At 45.5% G+C, this 16396-nt stretch overlaps 2 protein-coding genes across 6 annotated transcripts in view; one reads left to right on the top strand and one right to left on the bottom strand.

Annotated features, from left to right (window-relative positions):
* LOC111571287 (toll-like receptor 5) overlaps nucleotides 1-16396 on the top strand; it is a 189606-nt gene that overhangs the window by 20139 nt on the left and 153071 nt on the right. The window lies entirely within an intron of this gene.
* The window catches only part of disp1 (dispatched homolog 1 (Drosophila)), a 109936-nt gene continuing 98735 nt past the window's right edge, over nucleotides 5196-16396 (bottom strand). For all 5 annotated transcript variants that reach the window (XM_055015795.1, XM_055015793.1, XM_055015796.1 and 2 more), the window contains 5 exons: nucleotides 12214-12308; nucleotides 10930-11027; nucleotides 8554-10143; nucleotides 8200-8463; nucleotides 5196-7346 (listed from right to left, as the gene is read on the bottom strand). In XM_055015795.1, coding sequence (XP_054871770.1) covers nucleotides 5685-7346; nucleotides 8200-8463; nucleotides 8554-10143; nucleotides 10930-11027; nucleotides 12214-12308 — 3709 coding nt within the window. In that variant the 3' untranslated portion in view covers nucleotides 5196-5684. The remainder of the gene's footprint in view (nucleotides 7347-8199; nucleotides 8464-8553; nucleotides 10144-10929; nucleotides 11028-12213; nucleotides 12309-16396) is intronic.

Here is a 16396-nt window from a genome sequence, read left to right as displayed (position 1 = left end):
ACAGTCTACAGAACATCCAACAATTTTAAAAAAAAAGTTCTAGGTTACAGACGTAATCAGATGGAAAAGCGAAATCCAATGTGAATGTTCAGTCTAAAAGTCACGTTAGATAAAAATATATCCTGCGAGTCAATTTTGACCCGCAGGACAACAAGGTGACTACTCCGACTTCAACCTGATCCAGCACCTTCAGATGAGTTAACAGAAGTTCCTACGAAACCTTCTCCTCCAGCATCAGGTACTCAGAAACACTTCAAACTTCTAACCCTAACCTGGTGATGTTAGCATGCTAATGTTTAGCAGCTATAATGTTTACAATATTAGCCTCATGCTAACATTTAGCAGCTATCAGGTTTACAATATTAGCCTCATGCTAACATTTAGAAGATATCAGGTTTAAAATATTACCCTCATGTTAACATTTAGCAGCTATCAGGTTTAAAATATTACCCTCATGCTAACATTTAGCTGCTGCCAGGTTTACAATATTAGCCTCATGCTAACTTTTAGCAGCTATCAGGTTTAAAATATTAGCCTCATACTAACATTTAGCAGCTATCAGGTTTAAAAGATTAGTCTCATGCTAACATTAAGTAGCTATCAAGTTTAAAATATTATCCTCATGCTAACATTTAGCAGCTATCAGGTTTAAATGATTAGCCTCATGCTAACATTTAGCAGCTAACAGGTTTATAATATTAGTCTCATGCTAACAGCTGCATGATTAGCCCATAATTAGCCCTACTCTGCTCATTATGTGAATTATTTGGTCTCATCAAACCATTTCATGAGAATCAACAGTTGTTGAGACATTTTACTGAAAACTACGAGAGTCGGCCTCATGGTGGCGCTTAAAGGAAAGCTTCGGGATAGAAGGAGAACTTTTCATTAAATTATTTTTATACTTAGTGTGTTTAATCCCAGGCTCTAAGTGAATAACTGAATATACGTCAATTTATAATACGACGGTTGTTAAATTCTGTCAGAGATTTGTCTTTTAAGGCGGACTGAATACTCGATAGATTTAAGGTGTTAAATAGAACATCCAGCCACGTTCTCCTAGTAGAAGTTTTAACTGGTTTTAACTGGAATAAAGGAGTTTCTGTCAGGTTGACTGTATATATAATATTTAGAGCCACTTTATTTCCATCAGTTCTACTAATCAAAGCGTTTTCTAGAACAGAGGTTTGAAACTCAGTCTTGAACCAGTCGTGCCGTTCTGAGACTTTAAATCCTTCCATGCGTTCTCCAGTGGGATTTCTGGATGGAACTTAATGTATCCCAGTGAGAAAAGAATTGAAGTTGGGGGGAAAAAGAAGGCAAAGAAGGAAAACCTGCTTCACTCCCATAAATCTGGAGCAGTCGAAAAGCTCCACCAAAATCTAATTTGAAAAGTGGAAGCAAATGTTTAGTTTGTAAACAGCTCCAGTTATTTCAGGCTTGCAGATTATTCTTAGAACTCCTGCTTCAGAGATTCTCCCTGGCAGGGAAATGTAATAAAGCACCGCGGACAGAGCTAATATTTGACCTCTGTTAAAGCAAATATAATTACCGGGACGCTCAGCAGGCTGAGGACGGATCCTCAGAGGGACTCATCTCTAAGAGCAGAAGAAGGACGTCCAGGAGGAACAAGCTGAGCTCTGAGCCTGAATAAGATCTTTCCTTCAACACATCCCAGTGAGGCGGTGAATTCTGTAATGAGTTTTATGAAGCTTGTTTGTTTGCTTGGGGTTGACGGGCGTGGTGGAACGATGTATTGAGCATCCTGGTACTTTTCCTGCCTTTAAGAGGGAATGTTTTCCAGCTAGAGGAGCATCTGTTCTTCACTCATCCATCTAGCTGCTGTTTATTAGCAAAGCTTGTGGTGGAAACAAGTATTCCACATTTAAATGAAAAACTTCTGATGAGCCGTTTCCAACCATGAGGTGAAATCTGTCTGAGATGTAAAATAAAACATGAGGCAGCTCTTCTCCTTTTGCTGGGAGGTTATGGATCATCCACGTGTGTTTTGTGGACTTGGAGAAGGTCTAGGAATGGTAGGGAGCCTGGTGGGGACCCTGTTGGGGTTTGGGGTACCAGGACCATCATCTGGTCCTGGGCAGTGGTGGCGCAATGGTTAAGTTCTGGACTCCTGATCTGAAAGTCAGAGGTTCAAACCCCCGTGGGGCTACTGTTGGGCCCTTGAGCGAGGCCCCTAACTCTTCCTGCCTTGGCTGACCCTGCACTCTGACCCCAATTATGATATCCGAAAACAACATTTCAGTGTTGTAAAAAATGCATTTGTGACAATAAAGGCTTCTTTCTTTCTTACAACCAAAGTGCGTTAGCAGTTGTTAGGACTTCATTGTCCTCTGATCGTGATGTTCCTGGAAAATCTAGAAGTGGGGTGAGAAGGAAGTCCAGTTTGGAAACCTCTGATGTGGTTCTGTTGGCTTCAGGAAGCTCCTCCTACACCGGGTCAGTTTCAGTCGACGATGAGGATCAACACCTCTGGTTGGAGGCCATGGTTCTCTCCTGAAAGGTGGACTGCTCTGGGTGGGGTGGAGGTGCTACCTTAGGCTCATGGGGTGGGGGTGCTACCTTAGGTTTGTGGGGTGGAGGTGCGACCTTAGGCTTCGTGGGGCGGAGGTGCTACCTTAGGTTCCAAGGGTTTGTGGAGTGGAGGTGCTACCTTAGGTTCATGGGGTGGAGGTGCTACCTTAGGTTCCTAGGGTTCGTGGGGTGGATGTGCTACCTTAGGTTCCAAGGGTTCGTGGAGTGGAGGTGCTACCTTAGGTTCGTGGGGTGGATGTGCTACCTTAGTTTCCTAGGGTTCATGGAGTGGAGGTGCTACCTTAGTTTTGTGGGGTGGAGGTGCTACCTTAGGTTCCTAGGGTTCGTGGGGGGGACGTGCTACCTTAGGTTCCAAGGGTTCGTGGAGTGGAGGTGCTACCTTAGGTTCGTGGGGTGGAGGTGCTACCTTAGGTTCGTGGGGTGGAGGTGCTACCTTAGGTTTCTTGAGATCTTGCTCACAAGTGACAAAATCAGACCATGAGATGGACAGACGGATTGGTTACACATCAGCAGTGTTTTTTGAAGTTGAACTGGGATGAACTAGATGGAAAAGATCTTGATTTGAACCCTCACCTCTCGTCATGAGCTCTGGGTAGCGACAGGAATCCTTAGATTGGAGATATATAAGCAGTGAATCAAGTCTGGTCTGTAGGTGGATGGGTTGAGAGGGAGGATGAGGAGCTGGAAGTAGAGTCCTACTCCTTGGCTTTGATAGGAGCTAGTTGAGGTGGGTCGGGGATCTGATCAGGGTGTCTTCTGGGTGCTTTAGAGGTTTACAGACAACTGGGAGGAAACCCAGTAAGCTCTTAACATCCCCCAGAAGGAAGTGGAAAACAGTGGTAGAGGAGCTTCTGGAACGTCCTGCTTAGACTCAAAAATGGATGGAAAGCAGCTCTGTACGTATTAAACATTTCACCAAAGGCTTGAAGAAGACTATTAAAGAGCCACATGTAGACACCTCAGGTCACGTTTATCTCCCAGTGAGAACCCAACTCCAACATGATCCAGAACTTACCGGACTCCTGATTCTGGAGGAAGGAAAAGCAGCGGGAAGACGGCTGGAGAATCCTGCTGCTTTTCCCAGATGACCTCTGGAGAAACAGGTGATGGAAAGGCGAGAGGCTGGGATGAAGGAGAGCTATTATGTTTGAGAGGACCGTCAGCTGTTAGCAGGCAGCTCAGTTTGGACTTCCAGCTCTGAAATATTCACTTCTGTTAGAAAGAAACCCACCAACATGATCTCCAGCTACAGCAGCTGATCCAGACTAATCCTGGAACAACAGAAATATCACGTTTGGAGTTTAGACACTGAAATTCCGAGCATAAAGTTATTTTTCTACACATCCAGCAGCTATAGAGCAGGATAACCTTTATGGTTTTATCTACTGTCTGAAACGACTACATTACTGCAGCTCCTCCTGGTTTCCACTTCATTTTTTTTAAGATTCACTTTGTGATTTTCTGACTGTTCCAGATTCTAATCTTAGAACCAATGGGGATATCACATTTCAACAGTTTGTCTGATTTGCTTTAATGTTTTGCAGCATAAAACAAAGACATTTATAAAAGTAAAACCATTTAAAAACATTTCTGATCTACTTGTGTGATCTTGACGAGATGAGAATCAACAGTGGAAACTTCAGGCTGTTATCTCTGATTATTTAGGAGATATCGTCATTCAAATGTAGATTCAGATTTCAAAATTTGACGTTTTTTGCAGGTTTTTTCAAAGTTTTTTAAATGTTATTATCTTAGTATTTGATGCATCAATCTAAAATTCCCCAGATACCATTTTAAACATCCATAGTTTATGATTAAAAAAGTTTAAGGCCGATCAGAGATGGTGGAGCAGAAGATCTCTGAAGGTTTGAGATGATTCACCCAGAAGACCTCTGGATCTCAGTGGGAAAGACTTTTAAAACTCTGCTGAAAACTTTTTATCATAAGACTTCTAATTAATTTGTTGTGCTTGTTTTACTTAATTTTTAGACATTTTACTGTCATTCATTTTGTTATTTTCTATTTTCTTCATGAGTTTTTCTCTATTTTAATGTCTCATTGATAGAACACCAGGTTTTAGAAGGTGCCTAATTAATAAGTCATTTTAATTAACTATTATTTGTTATTAAGATCAGGTTTTGGCATCCATTACCTCCAGAGATACAGAAGAAGGCCTCCTTTTTTTTCTCTCCCAGCAAACGGCTCTGATTTCAAAGAGAAACATGGAGAACAGTCAGCAGATTTAGTTTCAGCCTTTCTCTGGACTCGTTACAAAAGAGGATCTCATTCAAAGTCTGTATTTAAGCTGCTGCTGATGGTTGTTTTCTCAGGTCTTTGTGCCAGAATGTCGTCTGCTGGAATTAAAGCCGTCTGCCTCGGCACGCCTGGAATATAATGATATAATGTAAAGAACGTTGTTTTCATGATGACGGTTTATCTCTGTGTGCAACTCTCAAACTTTAATGGTTCCTGAGCAGAAAATGCTGTCAATGGACTTGAGAAAATGAGATCCATCCCATAATGTGTAACAAAATCTGCTGGTTATTTAAACCCGGCAGTGACCTCAGGCTGTAGCAGATCACAGGACCAACAGGAGAGGATTTAAGATTCATTTCATGGCCTGAATGGAAACAACAGCAGGATAAAGCCGTAAAAAAGTGGTTTTAATCAGAAGTACATCATTTATCTGACCTGAACACACGGAAAAGTTCAGCACAAACACAAAAAGCGACAGCAACAACTCTCTTTTCTTTTCAGCTTTAAAACGTGGCACATTGTTGTTCAGGCTGATGTGATCTGAAGCACAGAGAGAGAAACGCACCATCTGACAACACAGACGCTGTAGGAGCTGATGCAAACGGCTGCTGGATGTTTAACACTTCAGGTGAAAGTTCATGGAGGTGTAAAAAAAAATCTAATAAAAACATCAGTTTCCCACAATGATGAGCTTTTAGTGTGTTCCAGAAATCAACCTGGTGAAGAACAGAAACTGAAAACATAACAGAGTTAGTGGGTCTGAAACACACCGAGGCACTTATCATCAAACACCGGTATGATTCACAGACTGGACGTGTCTTCAGCTTTCTGTTTATTTGGACATCTGCTGTTTGTTCTGCTCGATCAGGTTCTGGTCAGCATAAGCTCTCAGAGGACGGGTTGGAGTTTATTGCGATCGGAGGCACGCCGGCTTCACTTTTTGGCACGTTAAAGTCTGAAGCTGAACTGCATTTGACCTTCAGCATCCTGTTAAAGCAGTAGAGTTTCTTTGGGGAGGCGGAGGATGCCCGCTCTCTCTTCCAGTCCTGCTTTTTCATGCTTTCCTCCCTTGTGATGGGAAAACTCTGGAACTTCTCCTGGTTGCCAGGGATTTTACAGCAAGCATCTGTGGAAACGTGATTCTCCCCACAGCAGCCGTCCTTCCTTCTCTGTGGTTCTGGACACTCTGAAGGTTCGCTGAGAGGCTGGGTCCGGCTGTCAGGACTGGAGGAACTCGCTTCATGTGAAAGAACTTCTTCTTCTCCCACGGGTTCATGTCCTGAAGATCCTGAGTCCTGGTTAGAAGCAGGACTAGTGGATCTCTGTTCTCTGATTGGACCAGGCGGGGTAGTGGCGTGGACGCAGTACTTCCTAAGGTGGCAGCTGTGGGCCAGTCCTGGTCGGACTCGGCCCTGGCAGCAGTGGTGGAAGTGAGTGAGGGGACAGTGGACGTAGTGCAGCTGACACTCCATGTGGGCGTAAACCGGGTCCAGGGCTGGGTTCTGTTTGCTGGGGGTCCCTGAGAGGGGCTGAGGGGTGGGGGGTGCGGACAGGGAGTCCTGGGGGGTCCACTGCTGCAGCAGGTGAGCAGCAGGATGGTCTCCACAGGTGCAAGTAGAGTTGTGGGAGTACTGACACCTGGACGGGGCCACCAGGCCGTTCTCCGGGCCGGTTCTGCTCATCTCGGTGCTTCTGTAGTGGATGTGAGGAAACGAGGCGTTGTGGTGAGGAGGGACTCCGTTATAAAGCTGAGGACCTTCAGCCTCTTCTCTAGGTTTGTCTTCAGCTTTCTGACTGGAGGCCAGAGGCTCCAGCTCGTAGTGCTCCACCTCCCCGCCCCGGCCGTCCAGCTGGTACTTCCCCAGACCGGAGCTCTTGCCCTGGGGTGGGGGGCTGGCGGCCGTGGCCTCGCTGAAGGCCTGGCACTGCAGCTTCCTGGGCAGTGGGATCTGCCCACAGGTGCCCTGCGGCCCCAGGCAGCGGCACATGCACTGGAAGAAGAAGGTAGCAAAGGCCCAGCTGATGCACATGATGAGCATCATGAAGGTGCCCAGCTGAGTGTAGGCCAGCACGGTGGAGGGCATCATCATCGCCCCGGCAACGAAGGTGGTCAGCGCCGCCATGGCGATAGCAGAGCCCATCCGGCTGAGGGAGAAGATCACTTTCCCCTCGCGGTCGGGCTCCGGGGCCAGGCGGTAGGCCACGCCATAGTGGACGGCGAAGTCCACCGACAGTCCGACCGCCACCGAGATGGTGACGGACTCCAAGACGTTGAGCTCCCAGCCCAGCAGCACCAGAGACCCCACCGTCACGAAGATGGTCCCGGCGATGGACAGGATGGCGTACAGGCTGATGATGACATTCCAGGTGGTCAGCAGCATGACGCTGAAGGCAACGGCCACCGACAGCGCCATGGCAACCAGGGTGCCGTCTGATAGGCTGTCCTGGAGGTCGTAGAACTCCAGGTTGCTGATGAACCAGCCGTGGCTGAGGCCTGCCGGGGCGTAGCGGAGCTCCTCTGTGATCCAAGCGTCCACCTGGAGCAGAAACACAATGTCTGAATGATGATGAATGATCTGAACCCTCTGAACCCAGAACCCACCGGGCAGTTTAAAAAGCTTTTATCACAGCCAGAAACCAGAGAAACTGATTATTTTGTTAAATTTACCAGCAGTCCTTGAGCTGATCATATCTGACTTTTGGTTTTGGACAACAACCATATCTGAGCTTAAAATTATGATATTTCATCAGAACAACTTTATTCTACTTTAATGCTGCAACTCCTCTAGTTCTATGTCTGGTTTTAACTCTTGAAAAAAATAATCAGTTTGCATCAGTTTCTGTAAAAAACTAGACATTCTGAGCTCTTCAGTGACAAACAGTCATGGGACAAAAACTCAGGGGACTTTCTGGCTGAACTGCAGGTAGTGTTGAGTAGATATGAAACTAATGTAAAATGTAAACAGTAAAATATCTGTAGTATGGAGAGCCACAGGTTTCCTTCAGTGTTGGTAACACACGTGGACATTTGGAAAATATGGATTCCATTTCCTTTCTTTTTTTTATAACAGTAACTAGAAATAGAACTTTAGTTTTCTACTTCTTATGATTGATTCCATTATAACTGTATATTCTATATATATTACAACTGTGTCATGCTGCACCAAAGACATGTCTGGGTTCTCTCTACTTGTAGCTGTGGCTGTCCTGTTTCCACAGATATCTTCATAAAGCTGTAAAAAATGAGTTCACCCTTAGTAGAAATGTAAAAGGATAAAAAAATGCCCAGAAACTGCTTGGAGTTTAGAGGGTTAAAGCAACACAACAGAATCATTAAATCGTCTGCAGATGACCCTGAAGTAGAACATCTAATCTTCGGTGAAATATTACCTCTCGGTAGAACTGGAACATCTTCTCATAGGCCAGGGTGAAGAGGTAGGTACTCTGGAACTCTAAAACGATGGCTCTGATGGTGTCGTTGATGTCAAACCGAGGTCCAGGCGTCTTGCTGTCCAGATGGTAGTTGGTACTCCGGTCCAGCTCCATGATGGCTCTCTTGATGCACAACTCAAACACGTCCTGCTTGTAGGGGAAGGTGGACTGGCTGCAGCAGGGGTAGACGGAGGCCTCCTCACAGTCCTGGTTCTCCATCCACTGTTGAAACCAGAGACATTAAAGACGATTCTGTGAAGAGACTCTAAAGGTTAAGGTTAGTTCTGTTCTGTAAACATCTGAAGGACTGACCTGTTTGAACGTCTCGATGAAGCAGCTGGTGAAGTCCTGCTCCTCAGACTGAAAGACGAAGCTCTGGTTCCTCAGCTTCTGGCAGAAGTTCAGGATCCACAGCTGAGATGCTGGACTGGCGATGTTGAAGCTGCTGTCAAGCATCAGCTTCCCCTTGTTTTTGGGGTTCAGGGGGTCTCCGTTATCCACGGGGGTCACCCCCCAGATGATGGTGATGGGCATGTGGAGGTCCTCCCCATGATGAACCCTCTCAAACATGAAGAGTTTCTTGTACTCTGCGTCGTAACGTTCAAAGGGGTGAGAGGATCGAAACACCTGGAACTCCGCCAGCTCCAGGGAAGGAAGCTTCATCTTTGGGTTTACACAAACCACGTACGCCCCGCCGATGGTGATGGCCAGGAACCAGAAGAGCCAGAGGTAGCGCAGCTTGATGACGATGAAGGGCAGCACTTTCTCGAAGAAGATCCTGGATGCCTCAGAGACCGTAAACAGGCATTTGTTGGCCTTCTGGCAAAGACCAGCCCAGAACATCTGGGTGCAGTAGCCTGTCTGCTGGTGTGGAGGTTTGGAGCAGGGGAATATGTTGGGCAGGTAACGTTCATGTAGAACCACCACAGCAGGAAGCCACGTCACCATCAGGATGTAGTTCACCAGAATGGCAGTGCCGGCGTAGACTCCGAAGCAGCGGATGGCGGTGATGTTGCTGACGTAGTTGGCGTAAAAAGCTGCAGCGGTGGTGAAGCTGGTGACGAACATGGAGAGGGCGGCGTGTTGTAGAGTTACACCGACCGTCTCTGATAGCTCAGCATGCGGTTTATCAAACTTAGTGTAGTTCCAAACGTCACAGAGAACAAAGGCATCATCTGCACCGATGCCCACCAGGATGATGAGGGCCGTCAGGTTCATGAAGGGGAAGAACTCAAAGTTGAAAACCATTCGGTACAGAAAGTAGGACACAATCAGCGAGCTGATGATGGCTATTATGGTCATGAGTGTGATGAAGACTGACCGCGTGTAAACACACATGACCAGCAGGACGATCACTATGGCTATGGCCGGGTACACCGTGTCTGTCAGGAGGTAGTCCTGGAAGAGTTCGTGCTTGATGCCAAACTCGATTCCAGTGACTGTGGTGACGCCATCTGAGGAGTTCCAGTTCTCAAAATTGTCCAAATAAATGTTCATCATGGACTCTCCTTTCTCGGTGGGGGAGAACAGCATACTGCACTTCAGGACAGGTGGAGGAAACTCCAAGCTCTTAGGACTCAGGAAGTCTTTGTCTACCAGGAAGTGGAGGATCTGGTAGACGGCGTTGTACTTGGTGCACTTGCGGGGCACGGTGGCACATTTCAGCTGGTCCTTCCTCCGCAGGGCCATGTCCCAGCAGTCGGGCCCCAGGGTGCCGTTGTGGTAGTACTTAGCACAGGAACGCAGGATCTTCAGAGTGTGCGACACGTCACGTTCTGTGATCTTCTGGCAGGATGACCTGTTGGTGAGGACAGCGATGTAGTTACCGAGGGTCCAGCTGGGGCAGCAAGAGGCATCATTGGTGCGCTGACAAAGACTCCAGTAGTCCCGGTGGGAACGGACCTGGAGACGGACGGAGAAAATAAATACACTAAAAGACAGAAGAAGCAAAACATCTGTCAGGTTCAACCCTCTGAAAATCTTCCAGTGGGTCTGAAAGGCCTGCTATCTTCAGGAAAAATGAGAACATTTATCAGAGCTAGAAAGTGTAAAAACAGACAGCATTGTTGGAATTTCAACTTTTTAACAGACTTTCACAATGCCAGAATGGAAAAATGTATCAAATTTAATCTTTAAAAAATTCATATTTAATCAAAATCCCTTGATCTACTTTACTACTACTCTTCTACTTTATTCTTGTTGTCAGAAATAAACAGGCAGCTTCGAATTCTGTAAAAACCCAAAAACTCTGCGTTTCTTGATGCATCCAAGAAGCCGTCTGTGGACTTTTTGACTGAAGTGGGCTGAACTGCAAGCTGTGTACATAGAAGGCATGAAAACAAATTAAAACAGAAGCAGTAAAATATGTAAAGTACACAGAGCCACCTTTTCAGTATTGGTAACACCTGTGGGTACCTGGAATAACGCTGAACATGCTGATTCCATTTTTTCCCCTGAAGATAAACGACCAAAGAAATTCTGACTTCATGATTTGTTGTTTTGAAATAAAGACGTTCTCTGTACGTCTAGGCATGCATGTGCTGTTCTCATAGAGCTTCAGGACTTTATATTACAGTGAAAATGAGTAAAATATGACAGGAGCAGAAAGTACTGGTGATTCAGAGGGTTCACAAACTAACAACACCATCACCATCAGTCCTATCAGTGAGGATTATTTTCTATACGTACTCTGGTGTTGTCCAGATTACACATGGACTTGATGGCCTGGATGCTCCACAGGTTCTTCCCTTCAGCTGACGTGAACACTAGGCGAGAGTAACTGTCACCTGCAGAACAGACAGAGTTTTACTACTTAAGCAGAAAACCATCCTTCCTGGATTAATAAAAGTTAGAAAATACAAGAACGGTTCTACCATCTGACTGAGACATACCTGGTTTTAATCTCGGTTCCATTAAAGCAGAATTATTATTTATGCTGCGAAGCAGATTTTCCACTGAATTCTATTTGTTTGAATCTTGGGGAGTTTGGCGGAGGATTAATTTAACTTTTATCCACCATCTGGTCTGAGTTGGACTAGTGTAGATTCCAGGGTTCTGACTGGTCGGTCGACTGGTTGATCAAAGTTCTTATTGGTCAGACAGTCACCAGTATTACTTTCATACTGAGAAAAGCACAACATCAGCAGCCTTTAAGGATTCATCTCCTAACATGGTGGGAGAAGGAAGAGATCTAGAGATGTAACCTTTATTCAGTTTACTAGATGTTTTCTTAGAGTTGTTTCCAAACTAAATCAACATGTAAAAGAGGCTGACTATAACTTCTTTTTGCTCAAACTGAAACACAAAGTCAGATATAAACTTTACAAACAGCAGACTGCATCTTAACCACTAACATCATCTAAAGCTTATTTATATTCCTGAACAGTCTGCTGGAATCACCAATCACATGAATATAGTATGCTTTGTTCTCATTTCAGATACAATAACCAGGTTAAAATGATTTTTCTGCACATACTAGAGCTTTTTATGTCGCTTTACAGCTAACAGGCTAATGAGACCAATTCAGTCAACCTAGCACTGACATGCAGATGTGATTTCCATAACTGATCTACAGTCTGAAGAGTCGGCACACTTTCAGTCGATCAAGGCATGAACTGCTTTTTCTTTTTACTTTAAATACATACTACAGCTGCCTTGACAAAGCATATCCTGTCTGATACAGTTTTAGTACCATTGGGACATACTACCTCATCATAATACTGCCTTAATTAGTCTGTGGTGCTTGTTTAGGGTGTGACATTACTGTGCAGAAGATTGTAAATCAGAAAAGCATGTTGACTTAAATTCTATAATTGGACCAGATGTAGTTGGACATTGATGTAGTTTTGGCTCATTACATTTGACACACTATGTTTTGGGACATATTAAATCTTTTAAAGCATGGAAGGATGGATGTTCTGTGGTTGACTACAGTCCTGATCTTCTCTCTCTATTCTGCATTCAGGATCTTACCTGGAACATCACAGAAGAACTCTTTGCTGAAGTCCCACTCAGCCTGTCGTTTGTCTCTGTCGAAGTGGTCTTCAGGCCACCTGGGCTCCTGGTGACTGGAAGACAATAAGGATTAACTCTGTGTGAAGGACTCAGATTACAGTACAGGACTCAGCATAGGAGTTCCAATGCCTGGTGTCTGTGCTGGTTGTTCAGAGAGATGGGAAGCTGGAGTCTGATTTACTGTTGGTTTATAGGAGCTGCAGTATGGAACAGTTCAGCCAAATATTAATGAATCCTCAGTCAACAGCAAAGACTTATGCTGCAAGGAGTAATACCAATAGTTATACTAATTAAAGCTGCAAGCAGCAGTGGTTGGGTCCTCCCATCCTTGCTGGTCAGTGAATCCAAGCATGTCCACCAGGTGGCGCTGCCACTGAGAGTGTATTTCAGCGTATGGATCTGATCGGGACGGGCCTCTGATCAAACATGTAAAGTTTGAGGCAGATTGGAGCATGTACAGGCCAGTTATACATCACTTCCTGTTTCACGGCGAATTGTCGAAATTCTGCCAGCCGCCATTTCTATGCTCTCAGACTTTTGTGGAGCAATTTGGTAATTTTTGATCATACATGCCTGCTGTACAGTCTGGCCAAATTTGAGGCTTCTCGGCATTACCCCCTTTGAGTTTATAGCTTTTGAAAATGTCCAAAAATTATGCAAAATCGTCCAAAATATGACATATAATTCAAAATGACGACTTTCTGCTGTGTTTTAGGTATGGGTGTCAATTACATTTTCGTGTATCGTGATGAGTTACATAAGAGTACCAAATTTCATAGCTGTTTGTGACATGCACTGGCCATAATAAATGTTTGAAATTTTCCAGGGAGCGCTATTGAGCCATTTTGGCTTGTGCTATTCCCCTAAAATATCAAATTTGTCCTGATGTCTGTGGCAATATTCAAGCATTTTCAAGTGTTTTTAGACCTTCAAAAGCCCAATTTAAAAAGGGGACAAAGAATCAATAATAATAATAAGAAACCCATGGGTGTCATTTGGGTCCAAAACACCATTCAGTGCTCGGATCCCAATAACACAAATGAGAGAGGGTAAGAAAGTGAACTTTCTAGGATTCCAGCTTCTTAAATTTTAACATTTTCCAGTTTCTCTTCTCCTCTGTGATAATACACTAGTTATCTTTGAGGATGTCATCATTTTTATTATAGTAGATGTTAGCTTTTATTATAGTATTTACTTTATCTTTATTTTTATCTTTATTTTTATCTCTACTATTTGTTAAATGTTTAATGTAGCAGCATTGCACCGAGTCAAATTCCTCGTTTGTGAACCTCATGAACAATGGCAATAAAACTCATTCTGATTCTGATTCTGATTCTGATTCTAAATGACATCTTTTCAGCATTAATCCAGAAACTAAACAACAAAATAATCTGAATAATTATTAGATGCAGTCCAGTGAGAGCTACACTGAGAGGCTGCTTCTGCATTCAGTTTTAGTTTATCAGCTTTGAATAAAAAGCAGTCGGCAGCAAACTGCTATTTTATTACTGCGTTTATTTAGTTTGTTCGGTTTACAGCACTTTGCCAGATAGTTTTTACAAGTTTCAGACAAATCATTAACATCATTGGTGAAATATTTTACAGCCTCTTGAGAAGCTAGTCGACCGTCGGCGTTCTAATCCATCCAGGAGAGATGGAATGAAGGGAGGATTCATGAACAGAGAGGGTTAGAGATGCTGAGTCTGAGGCAGCAGGACACAAAATGAAGGACGCAGAATTGAAGGTGGCTAATGAAATAAGCAGCGGTAAAAGCTGCTGTTCTCCTCCTAAATCAGATGAACAACGATGCTGCTGTCATTATTCCAATAGTTATAGTAGCAGCTGTGATTAGGGGGAGGGAGTGTGTTTGTGTTGTATAGTCAGAGTAAATCTGCAGTGGAGGATTGCGTACCCTTGTTTCTCTGGATTTTTAGATCTAGGAACAGGAAGGCTGAGGAATCAGGTGGATGTCAGAGCGACTGACAGACGGACCGGATGAAGCCTGAAGCTGCTGACAGAAGAGGAGGCCTCAGACAACAAACCACAGAAGAACACAATTACATCCGAAGACAGACGCATGGAGACAGGAAGAAACAAAGACTTCCACAGATCCTTTATCTGATCAGCAGAGACAAGACGCAGCGATTAGGAAGATGAAGATCAACGTCATTAAAGAATTCTGAACCAACAGCTCAGATAAGACAAACATTCTGCATGGATTCAGGTTTCAGGTCAGAAACCAGCAGGACTTTAGGGGAGGAAGAGTGAAACAAAGCTCTGCTGCTGATCAGTGAACAGAAGGACGACCCTGAGGACGGACAGACAGGAGGACAACCCTGAGGATGGACGGACAGGAGGACGACCTTGAGGACGGACAGAGAGGAGGACGACCCTGCGGACGGACGGATAGGAGGACGACCCTGAGGACGGACGGACAGGAGGACAACCTTGAGGACGGACAGACAGGAGGACGACCCTGCGGATGGAGAGAAGGACGACCCTGAGGACGGACGGACAGGAGGACGACCCTGAGGACAGACAGAAGGAAGACCCTGAGGATGGACGGACAGGAAGACGACCCTGAGGACGGACGGACAGGAGGACGACCCTGAGGACGGACAGACAGGAGGACGACCCTGCGGACGGACGGACAGGAGGACGACCCTGAGGACGGACAGAAGGAAGACCCTGAGGACGGACGGACAGGAGGATGACCCTGAGGACGTACGGACAGAAGGAAGACCCTGAGGACGGACAGAAGGACGACCCTGAGGGCGGACAGACAGGAGGACGACCCTGAGGATGGACAGACAGGAGGATGACCCTGAGGACAGACAGAAGGGAGGACGACCCTGAGGACGGACGGACAAGAGGACGACCCTGAGGACAGACAGAAGGATGACCCTGAGGACGGACAGAAGGATGACCCTAAGGGCAGACAGACAGAAGGAAGAACCCGAGGACGGACAGAAGGATGACCCTAAGGGCAGACAGACAGAAGGAAGAACCTGAGGATGGAGAGACAGAAGGATGACCCTGAGGACGGACAGAAGGATGACCCTGAGGACGGACAGACAGGAGGACCCTGAGGACGGACAGACAGAAGGATGACCCTGAGGACGGAAAGACAGGAGGACGACCCTGAGGATGGACAGACAGGAGGATGACCACTACCTCCACCATAACCTTCACCGTTACCTCCACCGTTACCTTCACCGTTACCTCTACCATTACCTTCACCGTTACCTTCACCGTTACCTCCACCTTTACCTCCACCGTTACCTTCACCGTTACCTCTACCATTACCTTCACCGTTACCTTCACCGTTACCTCCACCTTTACCTCCACCTTTACCTTCACCGTTACCTCCACCGTTACCTCCACCGTTACCTTCACCGTTACCTTCACCGTTACCTTCACCGTTACCTCCACCGTCACCTCCACCCGCCTCGTCATCAGCCTCCTGCTGCCTTCCACTAGCTGCTACAGGCTGCATTTAACCAACCATATCCTCCTGATGTTTAGAGTTTAGTTATCGGGACAAAAACTACACGAAAAAAGCAGCTGGTGTAATAATGGAGTAACCGCTTTAATAGATTCTGAACTAACATATCGTTAAACTGGGCATGTTATAGAAAATAATAAGTAATGACATGTTTCCTCAGATATGCCCGTGTGTGGGTTAGAGTTACAGTATGAGAGGACGGTAGAGGTGTGTGTGAGGTGTGTAGAGGTGTGTGTAGAGGTGTGTGTAGAGGTGTGTGTGTAGAGGTGTGTAGAGGTGTGTGTGAGGTGTGTAGAGGTGTGTGTAGAGGTGTGTGTATAGGTGTGTAGAGGTGTGTAGAGGTGTGTGTATAGGTGTGTATAGGTGTGTAGAGGTGTGTGTAGAGGTGTGTAGAGGTGTGTGTAGAGGTGTGTAGAGGTGTGTAGAGGTGTGTGTATAGGTGTGTATAGGTGTGTAGAGGTGTGTAGAGGTGTGTGTATAGGTGTGTATAGGTGTGTGTATAGGTGTGTAGAGGTGTGTAGAGGTGTGTGTATAGGTGTGTAGAGGTGTGTAGAGGTGTGTGTATAGGTGTGTATAGGTGTGTAGAGGTGTGTGTAGAGGTGTGTAGAGGTGTGTGTAGAGGTGTGTAGAGGTGTG

This window comes from Amphiprion ocellaris, chromosome 12, assembly GCF_022539595.1.
Source record: "Amphiprion ocellaris isolate individual 3 ecotype Okinawa chromosome 12, ASM2253959v1, whole genome shotgun sequence".
Lineage (NCBI taxonomy): Eukaryota > Metazoa > Chordata > Actinopteri > Pomacentridae > Amphiprion > Amphiprion ocellaris.
This window is presented reverse-complemented; position numbering and strand designations above follow the sequence as displayed.